Source organism: Balaenoptera ricei, chromosome 2, assembly GCF_028023285.1.
Source record: "Balaenoptera ricei isolate mBalRic1 chromosome 2, mBalRic1.hap2, whole genome shotgun sequence".
NCBI classification, from domain to species: Eukaryota; Metazoa; Chordata; class Mammalia; order Artiodactyla; family Balaenopteridae; genus Balaenoptera; species Balaenoptera ricei.
This window is the reverse complement of record NC_082640.1, coordinates 37,420,738-37,448,565: the sequence shown is the minus strand read 5'-3', so window position 1 is coordinate 37,448,565 and position 27,828 is coordinate 37,420,738. Positions and strand designations below refer to the sequence as shown.

Sequence of the window (27,828 nt, the reverse complement as noted above, 5' to 3'; positions counted from 1 at the left end):
CCTCAGGTTACATTAAAGCACACAACACAGACTGCATGTAAGTGCCAGTGAGCTTTGTGCCCTAGAAACAACCACCTCGGGATTTAGGAACCAACAACTTTCTCAATAAGCCCTAAACGCCACCACATCCAGGCCCACCTTCCAGTGACCACCTCTTGCCACCTATGTCCCACCTCCTCAGCCCTGTCACGTGCCTATCACAGGAGCACCTATGCATCTTACTGTGGTACATGGTAAACCCCCAAACTTTACCTGTTCACTGGCGGCTGGTGTTTCTAGGATTTCAGTCAAGGTCTCTCCCGGCTGGAACCGGATGACATCCACAATCAAACGTTTTGTGCTAAAAGGATATGTGGGAAGCATTTAAACGTTAGCAGGTGTCCTACTTCCTTCGAATGGACCTCAACAGGAGCAGAGCAAACACTACCTCACAGAGTCCCACTGGGCAGCCCTAATGCAAGGTACGCAAAGTCCTAGGCTTACTTACACAGCTATGACAGAGTGGGTACCAAGGTTAGGATTTCCAAAATACAAATTCATTTTAGCATCTTATTAGCAAATAAGGCAAGTAAGCCCTGTGTCAAGTACAATACATGAGGTGATTGGAAATGTATGAGGTTTAAATGGCTGAGATGATCATTTTAGGGATGAACAAGAGGACTCATTCACCAAGACCAAGGGATAGAAGGGATCACTGGGTTACATTTACTCCGTTCCTCCTCCTTCCAATACTCACTTCAGTAAGATGGTCCGAGCGTCCATTTCTGCATTCTCATCTCCAGGCACATCAAACTTGTTGGTCAGTGTGAGAGACACTTCTGTCTTAGCCAGTGCCTCCTTATTTGGGTCATTAAAATTGCCAGAGCCTTCTCCTAAAGTTTTGGGAGGGTAGAAAGAATCAATATTGTAAACAGAGGAGACATTGGAGAGCAGATAATAATTCAAGTAAAAGATAATGCAAGTTTAAGAAGGTAGTTGAATAAGCCTATATGTACACTGTGGTGAGGACACATTTTACTGAGAAATAAAATATTATGCCAAATAATAAACGTAAAGGATCCATAACAAAATAACAAATGTTTGAAAAATCATTTCAACACTGTAACATTTCTCTCTCAAAATACTCTGTTCAGGGACTTCCCTGGTGGCACAGTGGTTGACATTCCACGCTCCCAAATGCAGGGGGCCCAGGTTTGATCCCTGGTCAGGGAACTAGATCCCACATGCATGCTGCAACTGAGAATTCGCATGCCACAACTGAGGAGCCCGCCTGCTGCAACTAAGGAGCCTGCCTGCCACAACTAAGACCCAGTGCAACCAAATAAATAAATAAATATCAAAAAAAAAAAAAACCCTGTTCATTTCCTTTATGGGACTTACAAATTTCTAGTTACATGATTATATGTATCTATGCATTTAAAATGATCTCTTCCACTGGACTTCAGTTCCTAACAGACAGGGATCACATCTGTTTTCTTCCCTGATGTGTATTCAGAGCTTGAACAGTGTAGAAACAGAGGAGGTGACAATTACAGCACTCCTGCCAAGCTCCCCTCTCAGCTTCTGGGCAGTTAAGTCAGAACTTTACCTATTAGGGATTCAATGGTGGGCACATCGCCAAGGTCATCCAGCAGCTCATGGATTGGATCATTGTGCTCCGGGGCAATGGCGTCCTGGTGATCTAACAGGAGCTGCATCCAACATCCAGGGATCAATTCCATTCACACACTCAACCCACTAGCCCCCATCCCCATCCACAATGCCTAACAGCACAAAAGAGGTTAGATAGCAAAACTCCCATATTCAAAGAACTGAAAAACCAATCCTCAACAAACTAACCCATATAAACAATATGATATATAAAGCAACACACTGGCCCATGATGAATGACATATGTTACGACATATGAAGAGGAAGTACTGGTACTCTCTCAACCTTACAGATATAAAGGATTTAAATGTACCCTATATAAGAAAGAACAAGGAAACTCACAGACTTCAATATCCAAGTCATCAATATTCCCTACAACCAGTTCAAATGACTCACATTCATACTTTTACTTAAAGTTTCCAATATATAATATCTTTTAATTCAGAAAAAAAGTGCATCAGATCAACATTATCATTATTTTAGGAGTATTCGGCAAAGCCTTAAGAAGCTATTACCCCAGGTGACGTCGTGAGAAATGACAATCCCTGAAATTTCATTTTATTTCCTTTCCCCCTTGGGGAGGGAAAAAAGGAGTACCCAAGGGAAAATCACTCAAAGGTGACATGGAGGAAAAAGTTGGTATTCTAGATCATGTTAGAAAAGTAAGACAGAGGGCCAGGGTAAAAAGAAGGACCAGTAAAAACAGTATTTTATCAAGTCACTATATCAGAGGTCACAACGGAGATTCTGAAGCCCAGCCATGGGGATTCTGATTCAGCTGGCCTGTGGTGGGGTTCAGGAAACTTCATTTTTAATAACTAGCCCAGATGATTCTGATGCAGGTGGCCTGGGGATCACTTCAAGAAAGTTAAGAATAATAAGCAAAGGAAGATAAACAACAAGGCAGATGTGATGTCAGTAAGCTCAAACTGAGATCTCTGGCTTCCAGAGATAGTAGGCAGCAGCCGGAGAAGGCAGTTAAGACAGAGCAATGAAATTAAATCATTAAAGAAAAATACTTACAGTGTGGGTGTTGATGATTTCACCAATGGAAATGTAGATCACAGGTTTGGTGAGGGTCACTAAATCAGAGTACTCATCCACATTAAATTTATCCTGAAGCTCTGGGACATCACAAGCAGTTTGGAAAAACCGTCTGAAAATAAACACAGAAGCCAGGCCCCAACAAGTGACACATGTGTGAGAAGTTGACAAAGGACATGCCACAAACCTCTGGGGCAGTGAGTTCAAACAGAAGCCAGTCAAGACAGTTAATTCTAGAGAAACTGCTGCACGTTCGTTGTGCTTGACAGCCTTGGGACGTTGGTTCTCTTTCCACTTCGTTTTAGTTCTACCCACAAGAACTGCTCAACCATAATTTAAAACAGTTCTCAAACACCTGCGTTGTTATCAGAACCAACTTTCTAAGACAACGTCCCGAACTCGAACTCGCAACTGAATGTTTAATTTACAAATATTAAAAGCACTCTCCAATTCTTCTCTGGTTACAAAGTAACATGTGCCTAACGTAGACCATTGTTTTTACGTTAAGTACAGTCTATTTCATAGGAATACATTTTAAACATCCTCAAACATCCTCTTCATCATCGCCTGGAGCTCTGAGCACATGAGATGTATACCCTACAACACTGCAGTCCAGGGAATGCTGGGTGTGGTATTTAATCTTGTCTTTACCTTCAGAGTTAGAAGCACGCCCACAGAATCTTTCAAGTACCTTGTCCCTTTCCCCTTACCTGAATTTCTGGTAGGACTGGGAAAGATATTCGTTAATGATGCTTAAGTGAGCATTATCTCCCAGAAACATCTTATTGGAAGCTGCATGCTGAAGCATCTTTGCAATGGAGCCAAGATTTCGGCGTTGGTCTGTGGTAAGCTGGCCTCCTGCTGACAGGTCGATGATGTCAAAGGCATCAGGAGCAACAATGGCTGGATTCATGTATCGATAGTAAAGCAAGTTACCAATAATCTGGGAACAGAGGAAAAAGAAATGGGTGTTAAAAACCATTCCACCAAGTAAGCCATAAATGACTTTGCTAGCAAAGAAAACCAGAAAATATGGTCCTGTGAGAAAAAAATTAAACACTATACACACACACACACACACATACTTTCTCTCAAGGCCTGAAACTAAAATGACCAAACATCCCTTGGCTGGATGCAGAAAAAAAGAAAATGAGAACAGAACTGAAAATCATGACAATGAAAGAGCAGATTCAGAAGGTAAAAATGATAGACTTAAAGTCTGTTATTGAGCATTTTAGGGCATCCTTTGTTCACATACCATGGCAGCAAATAAGGCTGCTGTCAACCACATGCACTTTTCATTTTCAGGTAGATGGGCTTTCATTTTAAGAAGCTAATGAACATAGCTAAAATAAATCCTTGAACACGACCTAATTAGCAGAGCATAACCTGTCCAACCCCCATCATCCTCATGCTGCGGACTTCAAAGGTGCACAAGTTCATGCCTCTGAAATTAAAGTCACTCAACACACATCTCTTCCACAGAAGAATTCAAGGACAGTCACAGCATTTCCCCTAGAGTTTCATTCAGAAAAAAATAAAATTAATTCACCTGAACAGAAAGTCTAGAATCGAGGCCTCACTGTAGGAAAGCACAGAACTAGGAGAGAAGAAAAAAGTGTTCAGATTAAAAAAAAAAAAAAAAAAAAAAAAAGAAGGAAAAAAAAAAGGAGGGAATATAGCTGAGTAAGAAAGAGTTATCAGCAACAGCCTTAGTGGAAACAACTGTGCTTGCTACCATTCACCTGGCCACCAGCAGAGGGAGCAATTCTTCAGCGAAAAGATAGGACTTAAAGAAATGTATCTCAAGACAGGAAAATCCATCTCTACTTGTTTGAGGTCTGTGTGCCATTCAAACAACATAGGAACTATATAGGAACTAAACGAGGTAGCATTTGCTATTTACAAACACTTTCAAAATCTCACAATCAACGGCGAGCTACTGACAAAATCTAGGTTAAGGTCCTTAATGAAAGTCTAAGGTCACACCTAGTCTTAGAACTTTTTCCTCAAAGGGCTATTATTGGTAGGGCAAGAATGTGCCAGCTTTCAGTCTTACCTTCAGCAGCTCATCTTCACCAGCATCAGGGAACTTCTCATGTAACGAGTCCTTCAGCACTTTGGCAATGAAGCGCATCCCATAACTGCGGGGTGGACAAAACGTAGTGAGAAGGGCCGGGGAGCAGAAGGCCACTAATTCTGGGCTCAACAGGGGGTCACAGCTGACAGCACTCACGGGATTTTGTCCACAGAGCTGATGATGGCTGACAGGAACTTGTCCGTCACGGCCCGCATGTTCCTGATGGAGTTGTCTAACCGTGTCCTGACTTCTTCATGAGCCAGAGCCTGCTCTGGGGTCACATCATAGGGTAGTTTGCTGGGAAAGCAGAAATTATCCCCAAGTATGTTAGACCAAGAGCCAGGAACAGCCTGAGGTGAGACTGTGTCTTTCATAAACAGAAAGACCCAGAGAGACTAGGTAATTTTGTTGTGCTCGTAGAGCTGGTAAATGGTGGGGCCAGAATTGGGGCTCAGGTTTTCAACTGTGAATTGGGTGCCTTGAACTATGTGCCAGGCACTGTGACAGGCACTTGGGATAAAAGGTATTAGAGACATGAAAGCTTCTCAAGTCTCTCACAGTCTGGTGGAAGAGACACACAAATAAGTATCTGTAAACACACTGCACTACAAAGAAGAAGCTGACCAGAAGTGCTACAGTGCCGCAGAGAAGAGGCTTCTATTCAGACTGGAGGAATCAAGGAAGACTTCCATAAGGAAGGGACATATGAACTCAGGAAAAAGGGAGAAGAAAGGTCTTCTGGGAAGGCAGATCAAATGCAAAGAAAGGGAAGAGGAAGGAGAAATGAGGGTGGAAAAGTAAACAGGGGCCAGATCATAGAGGGACCTGTATATGATGCTAAGAAGTCTGGACTTTCCTAGAAGTCAGGGAGAGCCATTAAGAGACAGATCTGAATTTTGAGGAGGATTGCTCTGATCCACCATGAGAAATGGTCCACTGAAGATGGACAGTCACAGATGAAAGAGCTAGAAGACTAGTGCTACAGCCTGATCAAGAAATGATGAGAGAATGGGACTTCCCTGGTGGTCAGGTGGTTAGGACACTGCGCTTACACTGCAGGGGGCGTGGGTTCTATTCCTGGTTGGGGAACTAGGATCTTGCATGCCACGCGGCATGGCCCCCCCCCCCAAAAAAAAAATGATGAGGGCATGAACAAGGATGCAAGCAGTGGGGACCAAGGAGACAGATCTGAGAGATATTAAGGAGATACAATCAATGGGACATGGTGACCCTTTAGGTACTGGTGAGGGAGCTAACAGTTACATATAGGAACTGAAGCCAGAGGAGCTGACGAGATCATTCAGGAGAAGGCCCTGAGTCAGAAGAAACTGACAAGAGAATAGATGTGCTAGAACACTGGGCCTAGGCTTAATCAGTAAGGAAACAAGGACAGGAGGGAGCTGAAAGACAAAAATGAATTGCAGGGGTCCCAGTGTGGTACTTTCAATGAGGTCAAAAAGCAGTAATGATTATCTTGGTGGCCTAAATCCAATCACAAGCGTCCTAATAAGAGAGAGGCGGAGGGAGATTTGGTGCACACAGAAGAGGAGGCAATGTGTCGATGGGGGTGGGGGTGGGGCAGAGACTGGAGTGATACAGCCACAAGGCCAGGAATGCCAACAGCCACCAGAAGCTGGAGAGGCAGGGAATGGATTTTCCACTAGAGCCTCTGGAGGGAGCACAGCCCTGCTGACACCCTGATTTCACCACTTTAATACCAATTTCGGATTTCTGGCCTCCAAAACTGTGAGAAAATAAATTTCTGTTGTTTTAAGCCGTCAAGTTTGTGGTAATTCATCACAGGAGCAATAGGAAACTATCACAGGAGCAATAGGAAACTAATACAAGCAAATAAGGACACAACTCCATTCGTCATAAGGTGGCTGAATTACAAACACTGGTAGACTATGAACACAAAGATTCAACAAAAATTAACAAAAGCATTCTGTCTGAAACAATTGGCTGTATTGAGTTTATAAGGGCATTTATATTTTGTAAGTTATGTACTTTACATCTTTTATATCAGTAAAATATAACTGTATACGTATACGACATTTTAAAAAAGGTAGCAATGAGCAAAGAGAATGAAAGTGTTAAACTAAATGGGTGTAGTCAGAGAAAAGAATATTAAATTTCTAAGATTTTAGAGGTGAACACCACCAAGAGGGACAACGTCCCAGTTTGCTATGAGTTTCGTGGCTGAAGCTCAAGGATCCGTGCTGCTTACATGCTGCATGGGCTCCCACCACATACCACTACACCTCCCAGTTATCCATATTAAAAAAAATGTGTTAAAATCAATTTCCATTTTATGAAAAGCAAAATAAGACACGTTTCTGATAGGCACCTACAAGAAAAAAATCTTGAAATACCTACTGGAATTTTGATCTAAAAATGACCGACTCATGGACCGGCAGAGGAAGTATCTTAGTACCCCTGAGCCAGTGTCCATGGGGCTCTCATCTAGGGATGCCCTGAGCTTCAGGCAAACCTTCCCAGTCAACTACTGCAGCTGGCTGACCATATTCCAGGATTTGGGCCTCAGATGTGCAGGTCAAAACAAAAATGGATTTTCCATCACACCCAGCAATGATCTGACTCTTGGGTGACAGGCTGACACAAAGCAGAGAACCAAATCAGGGTTGGTTCCCACACGATTCCCAACAGGGGATAAGCCCTTTGTAGGAGTGAGCAGAATATTCTGTTCTCTATGCAGGGTAATCTCCCCCTTTGCCTGGTGTCCAGGTACGTGGAAAGCAGCATTATTCAACATGTGGACCATTCTACCAATCAGTCCAAGACAGGATAAGGAGCTTGAGCCAGAATGTAATCAACTTCAGAATGGATACTTCCTTCATTGAGAAAGTCTTGCTATGGAAAAAATTGTCAGCTGAACTAAACAGTGTGTTTAGCGACACTGATGATCTTCAGTTACTGCCCCACAGATCAAACTCTGAGTAGCAATCATATGGAGAGCTACTCCTCTTAAGCTCCAGAGAACTTCATGTATGATCTAACCCTACTCTACACCAAAAAGGAAAAAACCATCATAGACTAAACTGCTCATGTCTCTATTCCTCACCCCCCTCTGTCCTCACCCAAGCTGGATAAAAATATTTTAAACATTTTGGCTCTCTGAACTGTATTTTCCCAGCATTTCCCATATTCTACTGACACATTTTTGCTTTGGATGTGGTAACGCTGGTGGTGAAAACTACCACCCGGGCAGAGAACTCTCCTGGATTATGTTAATTTAGTTAGTCCAACTCTCAGTATTCCAGGGCAGCTCATCATTCGCCCACACCAGCTCCTCTTCCCTTTAATGAAACACAGTGATCTCACTCAGATCTGTGCGAGTCTTCCCATCCAACTGCATCTCTGCTGATGCCCAGTGTCCTTCCAGGTCCTAGACTCTCCCAAGCTCCTTCCACCTGACAGCATTCAGACATGAAGACTCTGCACCTAGCTCTTAGCAAGCCTGGCCCCACTGTACCCTTCAGGCCTCCACCATGTGAGGTTCACCTTCTCAGGGAGGCTCTCCCTAACCCCTCTAAGTTAGCTCCCTCTTGAATTCTCCATTACAGTTCCCTACAAAACATCACGAAACTCCCCTCAGTTTGCAACTTTATTTCTATGTACCTGTGTGTCATCTCTCCCATGCAATAAACTATGAACACAGGGCAGGGAGCATGTCTTCTTCATTCATTATTGTATGTCTCATTCGTTATCGTATTATTGTAGGTGTATCTAACACAGTGTCTGGCACTTAGTAAGTACTCAATAAATATTTGCTAAATAAGTGAATAAATTACCAGGTCAACTACTTAAAGAAGGGGTTTCTAAGGAAAACCTATTTAAGCAATTACTAATTTATAAATCAAAGAAATGTTAACTGCTTAAAAAAGAGAGAAAAAAATAAAAACATGAAAGAAAAGGTGTTGTGGTTATCATACCTTGCCTCTCCTGTCTGAGACTCCATCTGATTAACCCAAGATTTGTAAATATCCACAGGGTCGGTTTTGATATTGAGAGATTTGTCATCCATAATCTCCTTCACCACCGGGGCCAAGATCTGTCTCAGTGCATTCTGGCCCCGGGCCCCACGGTTGAAACTTACAACCATCTTAATAACTGTAGGATTTCCTGTCACGATCTCTTGAATCTGATCTACTTTTGACCTATAAAACATAAAATACAAATTCAGTTCAAACTAATCCCAAATCTACCAACCTAAAGATCCTTCCTACTTAAAGATCCCATCTCCTAAAAACAGAAATACGATAGTTGGAAGGAAAGGGGTACATGCTCTTTCTCTAGAAACACTCCCCAACACTCATCTGAACACCGGACCTTCCTGCTGTTGCTGCAAACTCAATCATAGGAACATGATCAGGTCCTTCATTAGCTAAAGATGTGAAATCTTCATGTTTGGATCAGCTTTTAAAAAATTCTATCTTAATACAGAATATTCCTAAAACTAATTTAGCAAATCTCTATCACCTCCCCAGAAACAGCGACACTTTAGTGTTTACTGTATTAGCTTATAATTAGCATATTAGTTTATATTGTGTATATATTATTAGTTTATATTGGTATACAGTATATATATAATTAATATATATAATTAATTTGTATTTTTAGTATAATTAGTTTGCATGAGTGCATAATCTATATTATTACATTATAAAAGGTAAATGCTTCTTTAGAGTAAGTATTTCACACATGTCACAGTATTGAGAAAAGGCACAGGCAGGCCTGAATCTCAAACTATGAGCACCTATGACGGTGGGGAGGGGTCCCATGTATGCCCTGCAGAAATCTGTCCGTACTTGATTTCCTCCTGCAGTGCTGTCTTAAAGAGCCGCAGGAGCAGGTACTCCTCTCGCTGGTTGGATGCGTAGTTGTAGAGTGTGAAGATTACAGAGTCCATGAACTTGGTGGACTTGTTCTGGGGCATCTGAAAAATCAGCTTCGCCAGATAGGTGGGGTTGGTCTGAAACGAAAGCAAGGGATAAGTAATTTCTAGATGACATGAAGGCTGGCACAAATATTCAAGATTTTTCAGCTTGAAGGATTAGAAAGTACCTGAGTAATAAAGAAAAATAAGACAGCCCTTTGCTTATCTCTCAGTGGAAATCAGAAGGACTTCCACAGAGATCTATGCATCAGGTTTTCTTGAGGAAAAGTAAACTAACTAAATTTTGCAATACTAATTCCAGGAGCCACTCACCTGCAGCAAATAAAACAGGTGTTGATATGCTTCCAACTTCTCTCTCTTCTCCTTGCTCAAAGCCTTGAGACCTCCCTTCTGTTTATTTAACATCATCATATCAGACAACTGTTCCTTATTTTTTTTGGTAAGTTTTTTACTGTGGGAAACCACGTCCTGTAAACAAACACATATACATAAATCAAAAAGCTTTCAAACATGAAACTCTGGGCATTATGGAAAGGTCTTTTAGCACCTAAAAACTTTCATGAAGGTCTACTGCACTGGCAGATCCCCTAAATATTTTAGAATCACTACACTGTACCTTATTTTCAGTACATCAGTCAAATCTATTCCTACTTCCATCTTCCTATAAAGAACCTCATCTATAAAAATGTCCACTGATTCAGGAAACCAACTTCTAGGAATCTATCTTACAAAGTCTTAAACACAATTAAAGCTACATATACATTGAAACATTAACTGCAGTGTTATTCCGTAATAATAAAAGTTGAAAATGTCAAATAGTCTAGAAAAAAAGAGGTAACTCAGATTATTTCCTGATAAATTATTACACTGATGACTTATCATATGGAAAGTATCTTATCCTCTATATTAAATAAAAATGTAGGATATAAAATGATTGTTAGGGTGGTGGAATTATGGGATGATTTTTATCTACTTTTCTCTATTTAAAATTCTGTGATTAAATCATTTGATTTCTTATTTAACTTAAAAAAAAAATGTATGGCGTTCACTGAGAAGAAAGCCAGCCTCCTACCCCCTCCCTGCAAGTTACCTAGGGAGAGACAGGGGTACCAAGCAGGACGATGTACCCCAAGGCCCTTACTGGCACTGGACCATACCTGTAGTGTAATTTTATTTTTCACTAGCAGTCCAATTTTGATATCCATGAGATTGAGGTCATTCTCCAGCTGCTGGTTAGAACGGATGAGAGTAACGACCTCTTCCCTCATCTTCATAAGATCAAGCTCCTCCTGAAAATCCTGGTCACTTTGGTCGAGCAGGTGGACAAATTTTCGGACCACAACCATAGGGGGATCCTCAGCATTGACTGACAGAAAGAAAGCATGTGTCAGACGAGGAATGGAACTGTCAATAAAAGTTCTGTGTCTTGGAAAACATCAGCACTGTCTTAAAAAAAAAAAAGCTCTATTCACACGTAAGATATTTGTTTATTTTTGAGATGTGCAAAGACAACCACCAAGTGCAGTCTTCCCACCAAGTGCAGTCTTCCCAGTCATGCTATTGCTATGTTGTTATGTGGAAGGCGAATACAGCAAGCAACAAGACATCAAGTCACAGGTGAGCAATAGGGCTTAAGTCACAAGCAGCACCCTACCCCCCAAGCCTTGCCTGCAGGACAAGAAAAGAGATCCGTGGAGAATACTCAGAACCTGACGGCTCTCAACCACTGCCTCAACTGTCCTCTGCTGAGCCACAGTTACTCACTGAGAGTCTTGTAGTCATCACGAGCTTTGTTTGCCCGAATAAAAGCCTGGATTTTGATAATGTCGTTTATCTAAGGAACAAAAAAAAGAAGAAATTCCTTTGTTCTTCTGTCCACCACAAACACAACAAAACTAACTCTACTGGTCCTTGTCACCCAAGGGTACTCACATGGTCTCGGAAATACTGTAGGCGATCTCTGTAGCGCTTTCTAGCTTGATGCATCCTTGCCAGGGACTGAATCTGTGGAAAAGGAAAAGAGGTTCCTGGAAATTAGAAGAGCCCTTCATCTCAACACATGTCATGCTCACGCCCCACGTTGAGAAACCCTGCCTGGGCTACACACCTTTATAACTTCATCTTTACGGGAGCGCAGATAAGCTAAGCGGTCCTGATACGCCTTCTTCTGCTTGTATCCTCGCCACTGCGACTGAAACCATCAAACATTACATGCGACGCATTATTTCCCAAGGGTCAGAGGAAGTTAAAAGATTTTGTCTTGAGATACCATCCAAGTGCAATTCATGATGCAGCTTTAAAAAGGATCACGTCCACCAGTGACAGGGGAAGGGGAGCCTGGGCTGTACCTCCACCAGCAGAGCACACTGGCTAACTTCCACCTCCCTGATGTGAGCACAGCACTTCACACCTTAAAGTGAATCTGCACAGATGCTCTCATAGGCTCCTTACAACAAATCAGGTGAGGAAGGTAAGATAAATATTAGTATCCCCATTTATAGATGAGAAGAGGTTTACCACTACCTGGCAGTGCTGAAGCCATAATTCCTAACCCAGAATTCTTTCTGTGACATTGTGCTTCCCTGTCATTGAAGCAAAATCGCAGTTGCTTCTCTCAATATTCAAATCTGACACAAAGGAACAGTCTTAGAAGACAATGAGGTGACCAAGAAGAACTGCCACTGAGCTGCACAACTCACCACACTAAACAGCATTGAGCACACGTTAATTCCAATGGTAGTAGAGGAAGTGTTTGTCAGAAGAAGGACAAGACTAAGAGGTCAGAAGACAGAGGACACACTCAGACAGACATTCGATCGTAGGAGCTGACTGTTTATTACCCCTGCTCTAGAAGCCCACTTGCTGTCTGTATAATAGGCTCTGAAATACCTGAATGCAGGTGATGGCAGGGATTTGTTTCTTTAGGAAATTCATCCTGGATCGGAATTCCTGCCGAACTAAGTATCCCCTGCAGCAAGCCTGCAGCTTGGTGATCAAGCTTTCGTTGGCCAGCCAAAGCTGTTCTCGGTTATATGCAGCAGTCACCCCAGAGATGGAACTCTGAAAAAGCAATGGTCACGTGAGAAGACAAACATAGGTGAGAATGGACACAAATTTTACATAGTATCACACAAACTAATGCTCAAGGCTTTCCAAGGCTATACTAGATCTTTAGCCAAGAAATGGGAATGCAGACTTCAGATCTATTTTTCAAGGCCAAGTTGTCCTCACATCCCCCCAAAAAGTCATAAACAAAAACTTCACCTTCTTTTACCTCATATGTTACTTCCTTTACTCACCTACCTAACACTGGCTGTGCCAGGAACTGTGCTTGCTGATCTGGGGTCATTGCTGACAAGAAGACAGAGTGACAGGTGACAACACCAAGGCCCAGAGCCCCTGGAATGACACAGAGGAGGGCCCTGCAGGGGAGTGGACAGACTACAAATGGTCTTGAGAAGTAGCCTAGAGTGTCTGAACTGTTACTACAAGCACTGGAGAACCAGCAAACTTTCAAACAGGAATAAAACCATCGGATTTATTTTTAGAAAAGCAGCACTGTTAGCAGAGTAGCTGACAGATTAGCCTGAGTGGGTGAATTAGAATGCTGTTACCGTATAATCCAAGTGGGAGAGGACCTGGCTTGAATGAGGGCAGGAGTGGTGAGAATGGTTAGTGAGAACACCTGGTTACCCAACTAATATCCATGGTATATGAACATACCATATATCCCCCTGTCCTTGGTATCAGAGCCTTGATTTTTTTTTTCCCCTGGGCAACAACGTGTGCAGTTAAAGACTGCACTAAATTCTGGAAAGCACTGATCTAGGTTACATATTAGAATAATCCAAAAAATGAGAGGAGGTGGAGTACAAGGTCTGCAAAGAACTGGGAGAGAATAAAATCAAGAGACAAGATAAATGATAAGTTTGGGAAAAGAGACTTCTCTTTTGGGAAAAGAAAAGGATGAAGGATTCAGTGAAAATCCAGATTCACTGAAAGGGAGGAAAGTGGAGAGTGGGAGAACCAATTTGATGGTCACTATTTTTTGTTTTGTTTTGTTTTCAGGGAGGTAGGAGGTTAGGTAATGTGCTGAAGTGAGGTAACATCACTCCTCTGTTTAAAATTCTTAGGTCCAGGGCTTCCCTGGTGGCACAGTGGTTAAGAATCCGCCTGCCAATGCAGAGGACACGGGTTCGAGCCCTAGTCCGGGAAGATCCCACATGCTGTTGGAGCAACTAAGCCTGTGCGCCACAACTACTGAGCCTGCACTCTAGAGCCCGTGAGCCACAACTACTGAGCCCACGCGCCTAGAGCCCATGCTCCACAAGAGAAGCCACTGCACCGCAACGAAGAGTAGCCCCCGCTCACTGCAACTAGAAAAAGCCTGCGCACAGCAACGAGGACCCAATGCAGCCAAAAATAAACAAATTAGAAAAAAAATCTTAGGTCCATACACAAAACACTAAGTAGGAGTGTCTCTGTGGAGGTTAGTAAGATTCTCAAAGGTGTACACGACCCAAAAAGAGTTAAAAATCACCCTGCTGGAAGATCACCCTGGCTTCCTTCACGTGGCCCGTCAGGTCCTTGCCTCTCTTCTCTGCCTCCTCCACTTCGCATGCCAGTCAAAGGACCACTCGTCCTCCCTGAAATGGCCCATGTTCCTCCAGTCCTTGATGTCCTTCCCCACACTGTCCTTTCTGTCCAGAATAGACTTCCCTCTGTTTCTCATCTGCTAAAATGTTATCTATGCTGTCTTTTTCCAGGATAGAATTAACTGCTTCCTTAACATTTCCTCTATTTTACTGTTATTAGAGGATCTATTTCTCTCTGCCTTACGTTGCAGTACTCAGTTCTGTGCCTGCTGTTTTTACCACAATATTGTTAATAACTGGAAGGTAGAGACTCTGATACATCTTTATAGCCTCTCAACGCCCAACATAGAGTTCAATGAGCTTAGTTAAATTTAACCACCTGTGAAACCATTAGCAGTGAAGGTGAAACACTGGGAAGGTAAGAGACTATAATTTCCCTCAGAGGAGAACTTTAATAAACACAAGGTGAGTTCTGAAGAAAGGGACTATTTCAGTTTTTACATATGTGAACATTCCATTTTTTTCTACACAGGATTTGGGAATAACTGTCCAATGGAAGTAGATAACCTTTTAAAAGTCCTTTACTGTCCCTTCTCTCTAGGAATCTTTGTGCGTATTAATCATGTGTCTAATCATGACCCACAGGAGCTCACTGAACAACTTCCCTCAATATATTTCCCTCTCCTTTCACATACATTAGGCAACTCCAGTTTGATAACCACGAGTTCAGCACCAGGTAACGTTGGAAGTGCTCAATAGCCCGTCAAGGACAAAGTAAGTGACCATTACATACAAGGACTGCAAACTTAGTAGCTCACCTTAAAAACTAGCAGTGGGCATAAGGTAAGTACACACACGACTGAAACAAATCCAAGTTGGTTAAATTCTAAATGAATACAGAGACTATGGGGGGGGGGCTTGAAATGAAGATGGGAGAAGGGAAGGAAAAGGAATTTTAATAAGAGTCGTAGAGGAGGTGACACTTGAGATGGGTGTGCCTGGAAGGATAAAATTTTGACAGATGTAGATGGCAGGGGAGGGACACCTCACGACAGCAGGAACTTTGTTTCGTTCATGACTATATCTCCAGTGTTTAGAAGAGTGTCTGGTACACATAGGAGGTATTCAGGAACTGCTGAATGAGGAAATTCTAGTAAGAGTGAACAGCATAAGCAAAGACACAGGATGGGAAAGAAGCACTTTAAAAGCTGCTATAAGAAAAACTGCTAACTTTATGTGAAAGTGCAGGATATATTCTAATATAGTATAGTTGGAATCTGTGGAATAGTCAGAAGAGATTAAAAATGTACATTGGGAAAGATTAAGAGTAGTTGCATTTAATGAGAAGTCAGAGCAACTTTTTTTGTTCTTTGCTGGATCATCCAGTTTTCTTTAAAAAGCACACAACTCATCTGACTTAATTCTATAAACCAGATGTTTTACTAATTTAGGCCTTAAGCACTCCCACTGGAAAAATTACTCTAAAGTAGTTTGTTATGTAGCCTTAATTTTAGTCTAGGGCTTCTGACCACATGCCCTGTTCCTCCTAAGTAATATTACCTCTAAAATACAGGTACTTTCTCTCAGCTTCTTCTTTTGTGAAGAAATGTGACCTACCTGGATCTCCTCCCGAGAAAGCTGCATAGAATTTTGCACAAAGTCGGGGGGTTCATCCCATCCTCCTTCCAGCGTCTCCAGATTGTGGTAATAATAATAGCCACCTTTCACCCAGTGCTTCACCCACTTGCTGTTATAATCTCCTGGCAGAAAATAAAGGAAAGATGAAAGAAACCCAGAGCCACACTTCCCACATTCACATGTCTAATACCACAGGATTGTTCTGGTAAGGGTTAACAAGCTGAATGAAGACCATTCCAAAACCTGTCCCTGGGTTTATGAGAGTAAAGAGCGATCCTAAGTCCCTCTTAAATTATGACTTTGTAATGTCTCACTTAGCTCATTCATATCCACAGTATAAAAAGAAAATACCTATGAAGTCCAAACGGGGAAATCAACCTTGACTGCCTCTGTTCCTTCCGAAGCCTATACCTAAGTAAGACCTTGTGTGTCAGAAAACTATTCTGATAAAACACGTGCAGCCATTCAGCCTCTCTAGTTAATTTTAAAAAATGGGCCATGAAACGGGATGAAAAATCTTATCTTTATTCCCCTCTTTTTGCGGATAAACTACTTTTAAATATCTACAGGCTTAGGTAATCAGAACTACTAACACCCTATGAAAGATTAACATTTTCAGAAAACTGACCTTTTTATTAACACAGCCACCCTCAAGAGGAAGAAAAAGAATATTTTCAAAAATAGGAATATTATCTCCTTGGGTCTTTAAAATAAGCCTAATACTGTATTCTGAAGTACCTTTCCCTATAGCTTGTCCCTTTGCTCTACATCTGCCCTATGATATTTTCAAGTTCTTACTTTCAGGGCACATATCTATTTACCCAAACTCACCTGCTGCCAGTTTTTTCTTCTTGGCTTCAGCAAGGTCACTCTGGTAAGTTTCACCACATTCAGGGATGACGCCATACAAGCCGACATCAGGGGAACGAAGGGCACTCAGTGTTTTTCCAACATCGCCATTCTCCACTGCTTCATTAATGGCAAAGATTCCTAAGGCAACTATCCCAGAAGAGAACTGTTACTGGAATAGTATAGAAGGTGTCTAGATTCACCTACTAGCAAACTGTTCCCCCTACATCTTTCTATCTTGGTCAAGCTGAGTTTTAAGAAGGTGTCTAGATTCACCTACTAGCAAACTGTTCCCCCTACATCTTTCTATCTTGGTCAAGCTGAGTTCTAAGATACGGAGCACCTCACCACCCCCACTTTCCACCAGAGTAGAAATGAAACAACTGATACATACACCTCTGTGCTTCTTGGGTGTCTTTGTTGGACTGCCAGATTCCACCTTGAATTTCATCCAACCATAACACAGCTGACTCATCCTGGGTTTCCTACAAACCATTAAAAGCAAAACAATACTAGAGTCATCAAATCAGGGTACATGTCATGATGGCGGCTTCTGAGACTCAATTAGAGATAGAGGAAGAAGTTTCCAACATACAAGACACATGGAATAGTCAACTGGAAGAAGCCAGGCACCAAAAAACTGGTAAAGGGTTACAAGAGAAATATCACAGATGTAGGTGATGGATGTAAGAAGATGGATTCAAGTTGTTCAGGAGGACAAGAGCTGCTAGAAGGGGCAAAAGGTCCCAACTGTGAAGGGGCCCAGGGACTTAAATACTGTGACAAGCACCATGACATGAAGTACTTTTTAGAAAGCCTCCTTCGCCAACAATATTCAGAGGGAATTAATATTCTCTATGACTACTGTTTTTAGGACTATCAAGACATTATCACATGTGAAGCCAGGAGTCACTATAGGCAATTTAACCTTATCACCAGCTTATACTCTAAAACTTGAAAGTTGTATCAGTTGTTGGAAACTTAAAAACACATTTTCACACAGAAACATAATAAATGGTGATTAGTTTTCTCAGCATGGCCAACAAAAGCCTCTCTAGTCCATAGTGTAGTTTGAGATGAATACTAGGGACAGAGGTGAAATAGAAGTGGAGTCTTTTTCTCCTTCTAGACAAGGCACTTCAGGTTTTAAAGTGTCCAGGTTGAGAGTCATGTTTGAGGCAATCCTGACAGACCCAACAAAAGTAACTGTTCCTGAGGCTTGAGCTAATAGCAACTGGGATAAATAGTAGCTCAAAAATAGATCGAGACTGCCTGATGTAAATATAATTTGCCAAGGCACCAGTGAGGCGGCTGGGATCAGTAACTATAACTGTGTTGCCAGGTGAGGCAGGGTCTGGGCTGTGGGGCAAAATGGAAAGTTTCACTGCCTTCTGCAGGCCCAGCAGTTGAAGTGCAAAACCTTCGAGGAGGCTTGGTTTTCCTCCTGCGTTACTGGGGAGAGATACACAATATTTCACTCAGCAGAGCCAAGCAGTCACAAACCCCTGCAATTTATAAAGTGCCTTGGTGACAGGGTAAGGCCAAAGGAAGGCATCTGAGATCGAAAACTTTCTCTCTAATTCAGAGTTTTAGAAAGATCATTTAACTTACAGTCATAAGAGGCACCGTCCCAATTTAAGAAGCTCATAGTCTTGGGAAAGGAAAAGAGTAACCCGATAAATAGAATGCAAGAACAAGTCACCTAATAGCTGCAGAACTTAGCACTTTCCTACCACTGGTCAGCTTCTGTTACTGAAAATAGAAAATGGCCACACACAATTCCCTAGAGTCATACGAATAAATACTGGCAATGCTAAGCAACAGTTTCAATACGAGATGATACAATGAGTCAGCAACAACTTAAACTGAGAAGTCATAAGCTAGACAGCTGAAGGTGCAGTCTCCAAGAGAAGTGGCATAAAAACCCTTGCACCCCCAAAGCAAGTATTTCCACAGAACCAGGCCACTTCTGGCTCAGTTTTAGGCTAATGCATGAGTCAGCCGGCTCTGAGCAGAGTCTACTGTAAGCAACGCTTGGGGGCTTGGCACACCTTTCTTGCATCCAGAGAATGGCGCAGCTTATCATGATTTCTGACCATTCAGAGTTTTGTCTTCTCTGCCCCAGGCAGACTAAAGCAGAAGGATTAAAACAAACACTTCCATACTGAAGGAGGCAAGATGGGGGACATACACCAGCTCATCCCAGTGTGAGGAAAGAACAGGCTCTCTCTGCTCCAATTAGATCGAATAAGATGACAAAAGCCAACATCCTCCTGTTAAAGTTTGCTCTAAAGATTAACTCAAATCACTCAGTAGAGAGTTAAAACCCTGAACGAGATATTGTGGAGAATATTGAGATAAAATAGATTTAATGTGAGAATGCTATATAAAGTATAAGGAAATAACATCCCCTAACAACTCTGACTGACACTTAGAAGCACACTGACTGCATTTTAGAAGAGGTAAAGAGATAGGGACCAGAGATAAGAATCAAACGAGTGGGCAATGACTGGAGGTAAAAGAGGTGGAGAAGCCACAAGATACGGCGAAAATAAAGGGAAAAGAGATGAAAGGATGGCTACCGTACATATATGTGTGTATATATACGGAAAGCACAAACACACACACTTGCAAAGGGCACTTCTCACCCCTTAAAACCTCCTTAAAAGTCTCTCCTATTATATGTGGCATGGATGCATGTGTCATGATTGATAAAATATTACACATATGTATTGATAATATATATGTAACATATTATAGATACATCTATGTGTAATATAAATGTAATGTTTTATCTCTCATCACATATGTAAACTATGCTATATATACATATAAACCACTCCATACCTACCATATACACATGTAAACACACATACATGAATCTATACAACATATTTATCAACACAAGCACTGATCAATCAGAGTGGAGCAGAGATCTTATGGCCCCTTGCTGGTTTAGGTATTAATCCTCTAGTTGCTCATAGCGGAAGTTCAGGGAAAGAGCTAGAACTGGTGGTGGAACACATTTGGGAGGCCTGGGACAGGAGCAACGTACCAAACAAAAGTATTCAATATTCTAACAACTGGTACAGCCATGTCAGTGCACACCAGCTGATTTTTAGCTACATTCATGTATGCCTGTCGGTCTACAGACTGTGGGGTGGGGGAGGAGAAGCCAGACTTAAAAATCATTCATATTTGTAATTATAAAATAAAATTATAAAATGAGTTCCTTGAGAATTCCTGATATCTGTGTCTTGGCATTCAAACAATACTACCCAGTGACCAGTAATCTACTTTTAGCAAGTATTCCACAGGCACTAAATTTAAATGAAGAGAGAACTGAAAACAGTAGAGGAAGGACCTCTGAATATCCCCTCCTACATAAAAGCAACAAAAACACTGACAAAAGTCATCAGAATCAACTTTTTCAAAACTATAGAAATTAACCAAAGTCTTGCAGCAATCAGAGTTTATTCAAGAAGAACAGTTGGCTCTCAGTAACAACAGTGAGGTCTATGGCGCTTAAATTGCCCTATGCCCATTTGTGCTCTGCCCACCCCCCTCCGCCCCCACCCCATACACACCTACCTCCTTCAAAGCCCTATCTATTCCCACAGAACTGTCATTAGTTGACATGTTAGGTAGTTCCCTGGAAGACCACAGCTAGGCTGTCTTTATCTGACCTGACTTAGAGCTTGCCCAGTGCAAACAGCCTTTTCTCCAGGGGTATTTGTCCAAAACAGTAAGAGGTAATTGCTTCACATCACAGATGCCTGGGGCAGTGGGTAAAACTTAGGCAAATAATAGGTTAACCAAAAAGCTTAAAAGGAAAAGCTAGAGAATGAGATGTCCACAGAGAGCTTTGAAAAGCTCTGACAAATTCCTGGGATGGGAATCTAGAAGGTCATAGTGCATTATGGGCTATGCACATGCTCAGAAGAGATCTGATAAGGCTGTAAGCTCTGACCTCTGGCTGACCTTGAGGCTCTGGGCAAGCATGAAGTGAAGGGTAAAGCAAAATTGTAAACTGCCTGGCTGTGAGTCGAGGGCATGCCCCAACACACACAAAGGCCCTCAGCAAAGGCTGGGAGCTTTATTGGTTCTAGGCATTTAAGGAAATTTCTGACTAATCATTAGCTGACCACTAGCTAACCAAGCAGAGACTTCAGTGGACACACATGACAAAGAATACAGACTTGAAAAAACTGAAAATCACTAAACAAACAGGGACAACCATAAACCCTGAGGAGGGGGTAGAATCTGATTTCCAAAGTTGCCCCATTATTAAAATGTCCAGCTTTCAACCAAAAATTACAAGACATGCAAAGAAACAAGAAAGCATGGTCCAAACAGGAAAAAAAACAGACAACAGAAACTGTCCAAATTGAACTTAGTAGACAAAGACTTAAATCAGCTATCTTAAGTACGTTCAAAGAACTAAAGGAAACCATATCTAAAGAACTAAAGGAAAGTATGAGAACAATGTCTCATCAAATAGAGAATATACATTTTTTAAAAAAGAACCAGATTAAATTATGGAGTTGAAAAATACAATAACCGAAATGAAAAATTCACTAGAGGGATTCAGCAGATTTGAGTAAAGAGAAGATATATGCATAATGGAACTCCCTAAAGGCAAAGAGAAAGAGGCAGTTTACTTGAAGAAAATCTGAACAGACCTATAACAAATATAGAGATAGAATCAGTAATCAAAACATATCCCACAAAAACAAAAACAAGAATTCACCATATGGCTTCATTGGTGAATTCTACCAAATGTTTAAAGAACTAATATCAATCCTCTACAAACTCTTCTAAAACATAAAAGAGGAAGGAACACTTCCCAATTCATTCTATGATACCAAAACCAGACAGAAAGATATTACAAGAAAAACAGATCAAATTTAAATTAAGATCTTTCGCTTGCTAAATTTGGAACTCAGATGATTATTTTTAAAACTACTCCCAAGAGGAACTTAAAAGCTGAGCTCAGGCTTAAAAAAAGACAATTACACCTAAAGTATAGTCTACCCATCTGAGCATGGCAGTGTTAAGCACATTTTCCCCTAACTCTCCCCTTCCTCTGCCTTTGATGAACTCTGAAAAGTTATTCCACAGCAAAAGGAAATGCTTCAAACTCTAGTCACATCCTCTAAAAGTTTAACTCCTATGACCCGAACAAAAGGAGCAGTAAGGCCCATCACATGAGTGAGAGCTGGTACAAATTATATCCTCAATCTACTTTCCTTTTTTAGACATGGACTCAGACCTAGCTTATTCTTTCAAAACCCATTCCTCTGTCTGTTGGATCGGATATATAAGACTCTTTTTGGACTAATAAGGCAGGAAAAAATAACACTACCACCACTGGCCTACGCAGAATCATTGCAGCCAGGCCCCAGGTTAGAGATTCTGAATTAGCAAAAATAGAATTAAAGCTTAGGAATCTGTATTTTTAAAATGACTTTTCAAGCGTTCTAGTCATCAGTCAAGTTTGGGAAGCTCTGATCCAATAAACTGATATCAAAAACAGACCTCTATTTACAGCTTCCCTACAGCCAACTGCTTCTCACTTGAGTAAGTAAAACCAGTTAATGCCTTTGTCTCCTCGCTACAAAATGGGGGTTGTGATTCAACCTTCACCACAGGATCAACTGACATGCATAGCAATGACCCTCTTAAAAGGAACCTGGTACTTGCTACACTTATATGTTTAGGACACAGTAATGTCAACTACTCTCATGACAATGGAATCAAAGGAGATCTATCAACATTATATTATCCACAGCTCCTCCCCCACAACCCAAACTTCTAAAGCCCACAAGGCTGTCGGTGTACAATAGCTCCCTTAACACAAAAGCCCTGATCTGTTTTACTACTTTTGGCTTCCCAGAAGGAATGTGACCCCCTGAATTAAGAATTTCTTTTAGCTCTTCTGCTTGCTGCAAGAACCTCACCATAGGGATCTTCTAAGTCAGAAAAGAAAACTGTGGTCCTCCTTATCCAATTGTTGTTAGTTAGGAAGAACTTAAAAGGAGATGAATCACAATTCCGAAAAACAGATGGTCATTATGCTTTCATCACAGAACAAATATCTGAGGGCCTACTAAACACATGGCAACTTCCTATTCAGCAAGAGGACTAAAAAAGGAGTAAATCTTGTCCATTTCCTCAACAAACTAGCTGAGAGGCAAGACAAACTTTTTAAAAGATGGGTTTGTATTACAATTACTTTGGAGAACAGATTCATAGCAGCATTATCCCTAATAGCCACAAAGTGGAAACATGACCATCGACTCATGAATAGATAAATAAAATGTGGTACAGCCATACAATGGAATATTATTCAACAATAAAAAGAAAATACTAATACATGCTACAGCTTGGATAAACCAAGCTAAGAGAAAGAAGCCAGTCACAAAGGACCACACATTGTATGATTCCATTTATATGAAATGTCCAGAATAGACAAATCCATAGACAGAAAGCAGACTGATGGTTAGCTAGGACTGGAGAGATTGAGAGAAATGAGGGGTGACTACCTACAGGTACCAGGTTTCTTTTGGGGGTGATGAAAATGTTCTAAAATTGATTGTGGTGATAGTTGCACAATTCTGTGAATAGACGAAAAACCACTGAATTGTACACTTCAAAACAGTGAGCTGTATGGTATGTGAATTATATCCCAATAAAGCCATTATTTAAATTTAAAAAAAAGAAACTTTATGGCATTACCTACTAAAGCTTAACATATGTATTCCCTATGACCCAAAAATTCCACTTCCAAATGTATACCTAATAGAAATGCATACATATATTTACCAAAAGACATGTACTAGAATAAATCAGGATAGTGGTTACCACTGTGCTGGGGGGCGGGGAGGCCGGAGGTGAATAAGGATGTAAGGGGATATAAGGGGGTTTCTGTTAATGCTTTTTATAATCCGAGCACCAATTACATAGGTATGCTCACTTCTGAACATTTATACAACTGTATACTTAAATAACTGACACATTTTTCTGGATTTTATATTTCAATAGAGAATTTCTTTAAAGAGACATAAGAGATGTGTCTACAACCATAACAACAAAGAACAACAAAAAAACCAAATGTGTAAAATAGCTTAAGCTTCTGGAAGGCAGAGTCTATGACTCTTACATCGTGTGTCCCTCCAGTGCTCTGAATCTAAGGGTGCCCAGGAAATAGTCATTGAGGGAACACCCCACCTCTATCTCCGTTCTAGGAGGGATGAAGTTCTCGGAACAAAAAGGAACAATTTAGTGCCACTCACCTGGGCTTTCTCTCTCTTTGCTCTGATCAGCGTGTCTTGGTAATGCTGGGCCACTTCTGCAAGGACCCCCTCGAGTTTAGCTGCAGGAATCTGCAGGGCCTGCAGAGTCTTTTGGGCATCACCTTCATCCAGGGCTTCGTTAATTAAACCAATGGCTAAAATCCCTAAATATGAATGGACAAAAGGTTATTTTTTAGATTAAGAAATTGTATAAATAAATCAGTCTTTAAACATGCTAAGTGACCATAAATCCTCTATCCTAGAGTCACCATGATTCAAACTACAATTTGTCATCCATAATATTAAACGGCATTTAAATCTTTTTCCTTTAAATTTAGTGGTTTTTTTCATCTAAGTAAACTCCCTTATATCCATATTCCTATTGAAATCTCAAGTCCTTTTGTTTTATTTTTACTTGCTCTAACTTAAGAGTGATGAGGATTTTGATGAAACTGGCTTTATAAAGGATAGCTTTCAAGTATACTCCAATGTGTGATCAAAACCATTCTTGATTCACAAAAAGTCAAGAGTTCAAGGGATCTTAAAAGTCACCTAGTGGGACTTCCCTGGTGGCGCAGTGGTTAAGAATCCGCCTGCCAATGCAGGGGACACGGGTTCAAACCCTGGTCCAGGAAGATCCCACATGCTGCAGAGCAATTAAGCCCCTGCGCCACAACTACTGAGCCCGCGTGCCACAAATACTGAAGCCCGTGCCCCTAGAGCCCATGCTCTGTGATAAGAGAAGCCACCGCAGTGAGAAGCCCACACACCACAACGAAGAGTAGCCCCCGCTCGCTGCAACTAGAGAAAGCCCGCACACAGCAACGAAGAACCAACGCAGCCAAAAAAAGAAATAAATTAAATAAATAAATCAAAAAAAAAAAAGTCACCTAGTTCAACATTTTTATAGAAAAAAAAAGATGAGCCTTAGGAATCTCCTCTCCAACACCACACAGCAAACAAGTAAGAAACGGAGAATCAAAGCTCAGGGCCTCCTACTCCAAGGCAAGGCTCTTCCCACTAAATCACTGAATATTTCTCACAGGAAACACTAATTAAAACTAGAAATATTCACTCCTCAGGTATCTCAGCCAACTGGACTACTTTTGTAAAGACTCTGTTGTATAATAAAAAATTTGGCTGGTCTTTGTCCCTGGTTTCCGGAAAGGAGGCGCTAAACCCTTGGAATTTCCCAAATGACAGGAGTATCTTCATTATCCATAGTGGGCCCCTAGGACCACACCTGAGTTTATGCCAACCAGGTGACTCCTGGTGCGCCCCTAGAAACTTTTGGGATAGGGGCTGGTCATGCTGGAAAGACCAACCATGTGATTAGAAGATTGGGGCTTTGAGCCATGTGATCTCAGAATATCAGCCCAGCTATTCCAGGGAGGAGAGGCAGACTGGAAATTGAATTCAATTACTTGGCCAATAGTTGGCCATAATTCAATCAATTATTTGTATGTAACGAAGCCCCAATAAAAACCCTGGATATCCAAAGCTCAGGTGAGCTTCCCTGGTTGTGATACTCATCAATGGGCTGGGAGGGCAACACACCCTGAGGATACAAAAGCTTCGAATTTGGGACCCTACCAGACATTGCCCTACTGGTCTCTTCTTTTGACTCATCCTGATTTGTATTCTTTACAATAAAACTATAACCATAAGTATAGTGCTTTCCTGAGTTCTGTGAGTCATTCTAGCCAATTACTGAACCTGAGGAGATAGAGGGGACCCCTGAATATATAGCCAGTTTTTCAGAAGTGTGGTGACCTGGGAACTCCAGAGATTAAGGCTGGTGTCTGAAGTGAGAGGAGTCTTGGGGAGGACTGTGCCCTCAATCTGTGCAATATGACCTAACTCCAGGTAGTTAGTGTCAGAACCACTTCTTATAATAGCATTTAAAAATAACAGATCATGTTCAATTCACCTCCTGAAAATTTTAGTTCTTATTACATACTTATCTAATTATAGCAGTTGCCTGGTGTTTTGAAAACAATATACAACTGTAGCTTTTTGAGACAGATAAAGAGATAGATTTTTTTTTTTTTTTCCAATTTCCAAAAATCCTCCCGGGAGTAGTGTTTAGAACCAGCTCATGGAATCACATTATCTGTAACTGTGACATTATCTGGGGGGATGGGAAGTAGATTACTCACTCTCATGTTCCTCCTGCACCACAAGATTCACATGGTCCACACAAGCTTGGATGTCATTCCACGTAATAAATTCATTATTCTCTGCATGTGCTTGAGCTTTCAGTTTCATCAGCTCATCGAGATATCTGCCCCATTCCCCCAACAAAAGAGACAATGAAGTGCAACATAAGAAAAGGGACCTTCAGGATTATTTTGGTTGACAGGAATGAGAAGACATGGGGGCAAAGGATCCAAGGAATAGAGACAGCTAAGGAACCCCAACAGCTTGAAGTATTCTAGAGGTCAGCTTTGGGACTGAGGAGCTTCCTTGAGCAAAGTGTAGAAATGCAAGGATATCACTTATTCTTAACGGCCTATTTATATTACATGTTCTAAATTCCAAGTAAGACCAACTCTGGAATCAGAGGCAGCAGCTCAAGCAATCCCTCTAAAGACAAGGAAACAAGGCCATACACCAGCTAACAAACACAGAAGGAATGACAGATCAACAAATCACCATTCAGCAACTTTTACTGAAAGTATATGGATTTAGGCAAGGATTATCAATTGGGGTTAAAAATATTAGATGAATGGTTAATGGGGAACTGGACATTTTGATGGTGCAAAAGGTACAAAAAAAAGATTATGTTCTGGGGCTTCCCTGGTGGTGCAGTGGTTGAGCATCAGCCTGCCAATGCAGTGGACACGGGTTCGACCCCTGGTCCGGGAAGATCCCACATGCCGCGGAGCAACTAAGCCTGTGTGCCACAACTACTGAGCCTGAGCTCTAGAGCCTGCGAGCCATAGCTACTGAAGCCCACAGGCCTAGAGCCCGTGCTCCGCAACAAGAGAAGCCACCTCAAAGAGGAGCCTGTGCACCGCAACGAAGAGTAGCCCCCGCTCGCCACAACTAGAGAAAAGCCCACATGCAGCAACGAAGACCCGATGCAGCCAAAAAAAGTTACATTTAAAAAAAAAAAAAGATTATGTTCTGGTGATAAGGGAGAAAAATAAATATGCAATGGAGGGATTAGATGACTCCCTAATCAAGGATCAATCTTAGTATCTGTAATGGTGGGGACAAGCAGATTTTATATGCCTCTTGATATGAGAAAATACGAAACACACGTCGCCAAAAATATTTAATTGAATCTTGACAAGACTTTAGACCTAATTTACAATTTACAGGAATAAACCAAATATTAGGAAGCAACCAGAACTGAAGATGGGACATTTTATAGGACAACTGGCCCCATCTCTTTAATAAGTCAGTGTCATAAAGAAAGGGACAATGCTAGATTAAAAGATACCAAAGGGACACAATAATCAGATGTTAACATGTGGTCCTGGATTGGATCCTGGTTTGAACAAACCAGCTGAAAAAACAAACAGTTTTAGAACAAGAAGTATGAAAATGGACTAGGTTTAGAAAGTATTAAAGAAGTACTGTTGATTTGTCAGGGTATAAGAGTGTTATTTTGGCTATATAATATCCTCATTGTTTTAAATAAGCATACTTATAAATTTAGGAGTGGAATGTTATGATATCTGTAATTTACTACAAAACCTTCAGCATAGTAAAGAATAAAATGTATCGAAATAGAAAAAAAAAAAAAAGACG

The 27,828-nt window shown here is 41.3% G+C and overlaps 1 protein-coding gene across 1 annotated transcript in view; it reads right to left on the bottom strand.

Moving 5' to 3' along the window:
* The window catches only part of IQGAP1 (IQ motif containing GTPase activating protein 1), a 100,540-nt gene that overhangs the window by 14,300 nt on the left and 58,412 nt on the right, over positions 1-27,828 (bottom strand). Inside the window, exons 14-33 of the mRNA XM_059912417.1 lie at positions 26,229-26,353; positions 24,070-24,233; positions 17,169-17,259; positions 16,757-16,924; positions 15,905-16,047; positions 12,582-12,752; positions 11,800-11,883; positions 11,625-11,696; positions 11,457-11,526; positions 10,850-11,058; positions 10,005-10,160; positions 9,604-9,767; positions 8,728-8,952; positions 4,931-5,071; positions 4,754-4,838; positions 3,405-3,637; positions 2,674-2,806; positions 1,589-1,691; positions 737-872; positions 253-340 (exon numbers count right to left, since the gene is read on the bottom strand). Coding sequence (XP_059768400.1) covers positions 253-340; positions 737-872; positions 1,589-1,691; positions 2,674-2,806; positions 3,405-3,637; positions 4,754-4,838; positions 4,931-5,071; positions 8,728-8,952; positions 9,604-9,767; positions 10,005-10,160; positions 10,850-11,058; positions 11,457-11,526; positions 11,625-11,696; positions 11,800-11,883; positions 12,582-12,752; positions 15,905-16,047; positions 16,757-16,924; positions 17,169-17,259; positions 24,070-24,233; positions 26,229-26,353 — 2,761 coding nt within the window. The remainder of the gene's footprint in view (positions 1-252; positions 341-736; positions 873-1,588; positions 1,692-2,673; positions 2,807-3,404; positions 3,638-4,753; positions 4,839-4,930; positions 5,072-8,727; positions 8,953-9,603; positions 9,768-10,004; positions 10,161-10,849; positions 11,059-11,456; positions 11,527-11,624; positions 11,697-11,799; positions 11,884-12,581; positions 12,753-15,904; positions 16,048-16,756; positions 16,925-17,168; positions 17,260-24,069; positions 24,234-26,228; positions 26,354-27,828) is intronic.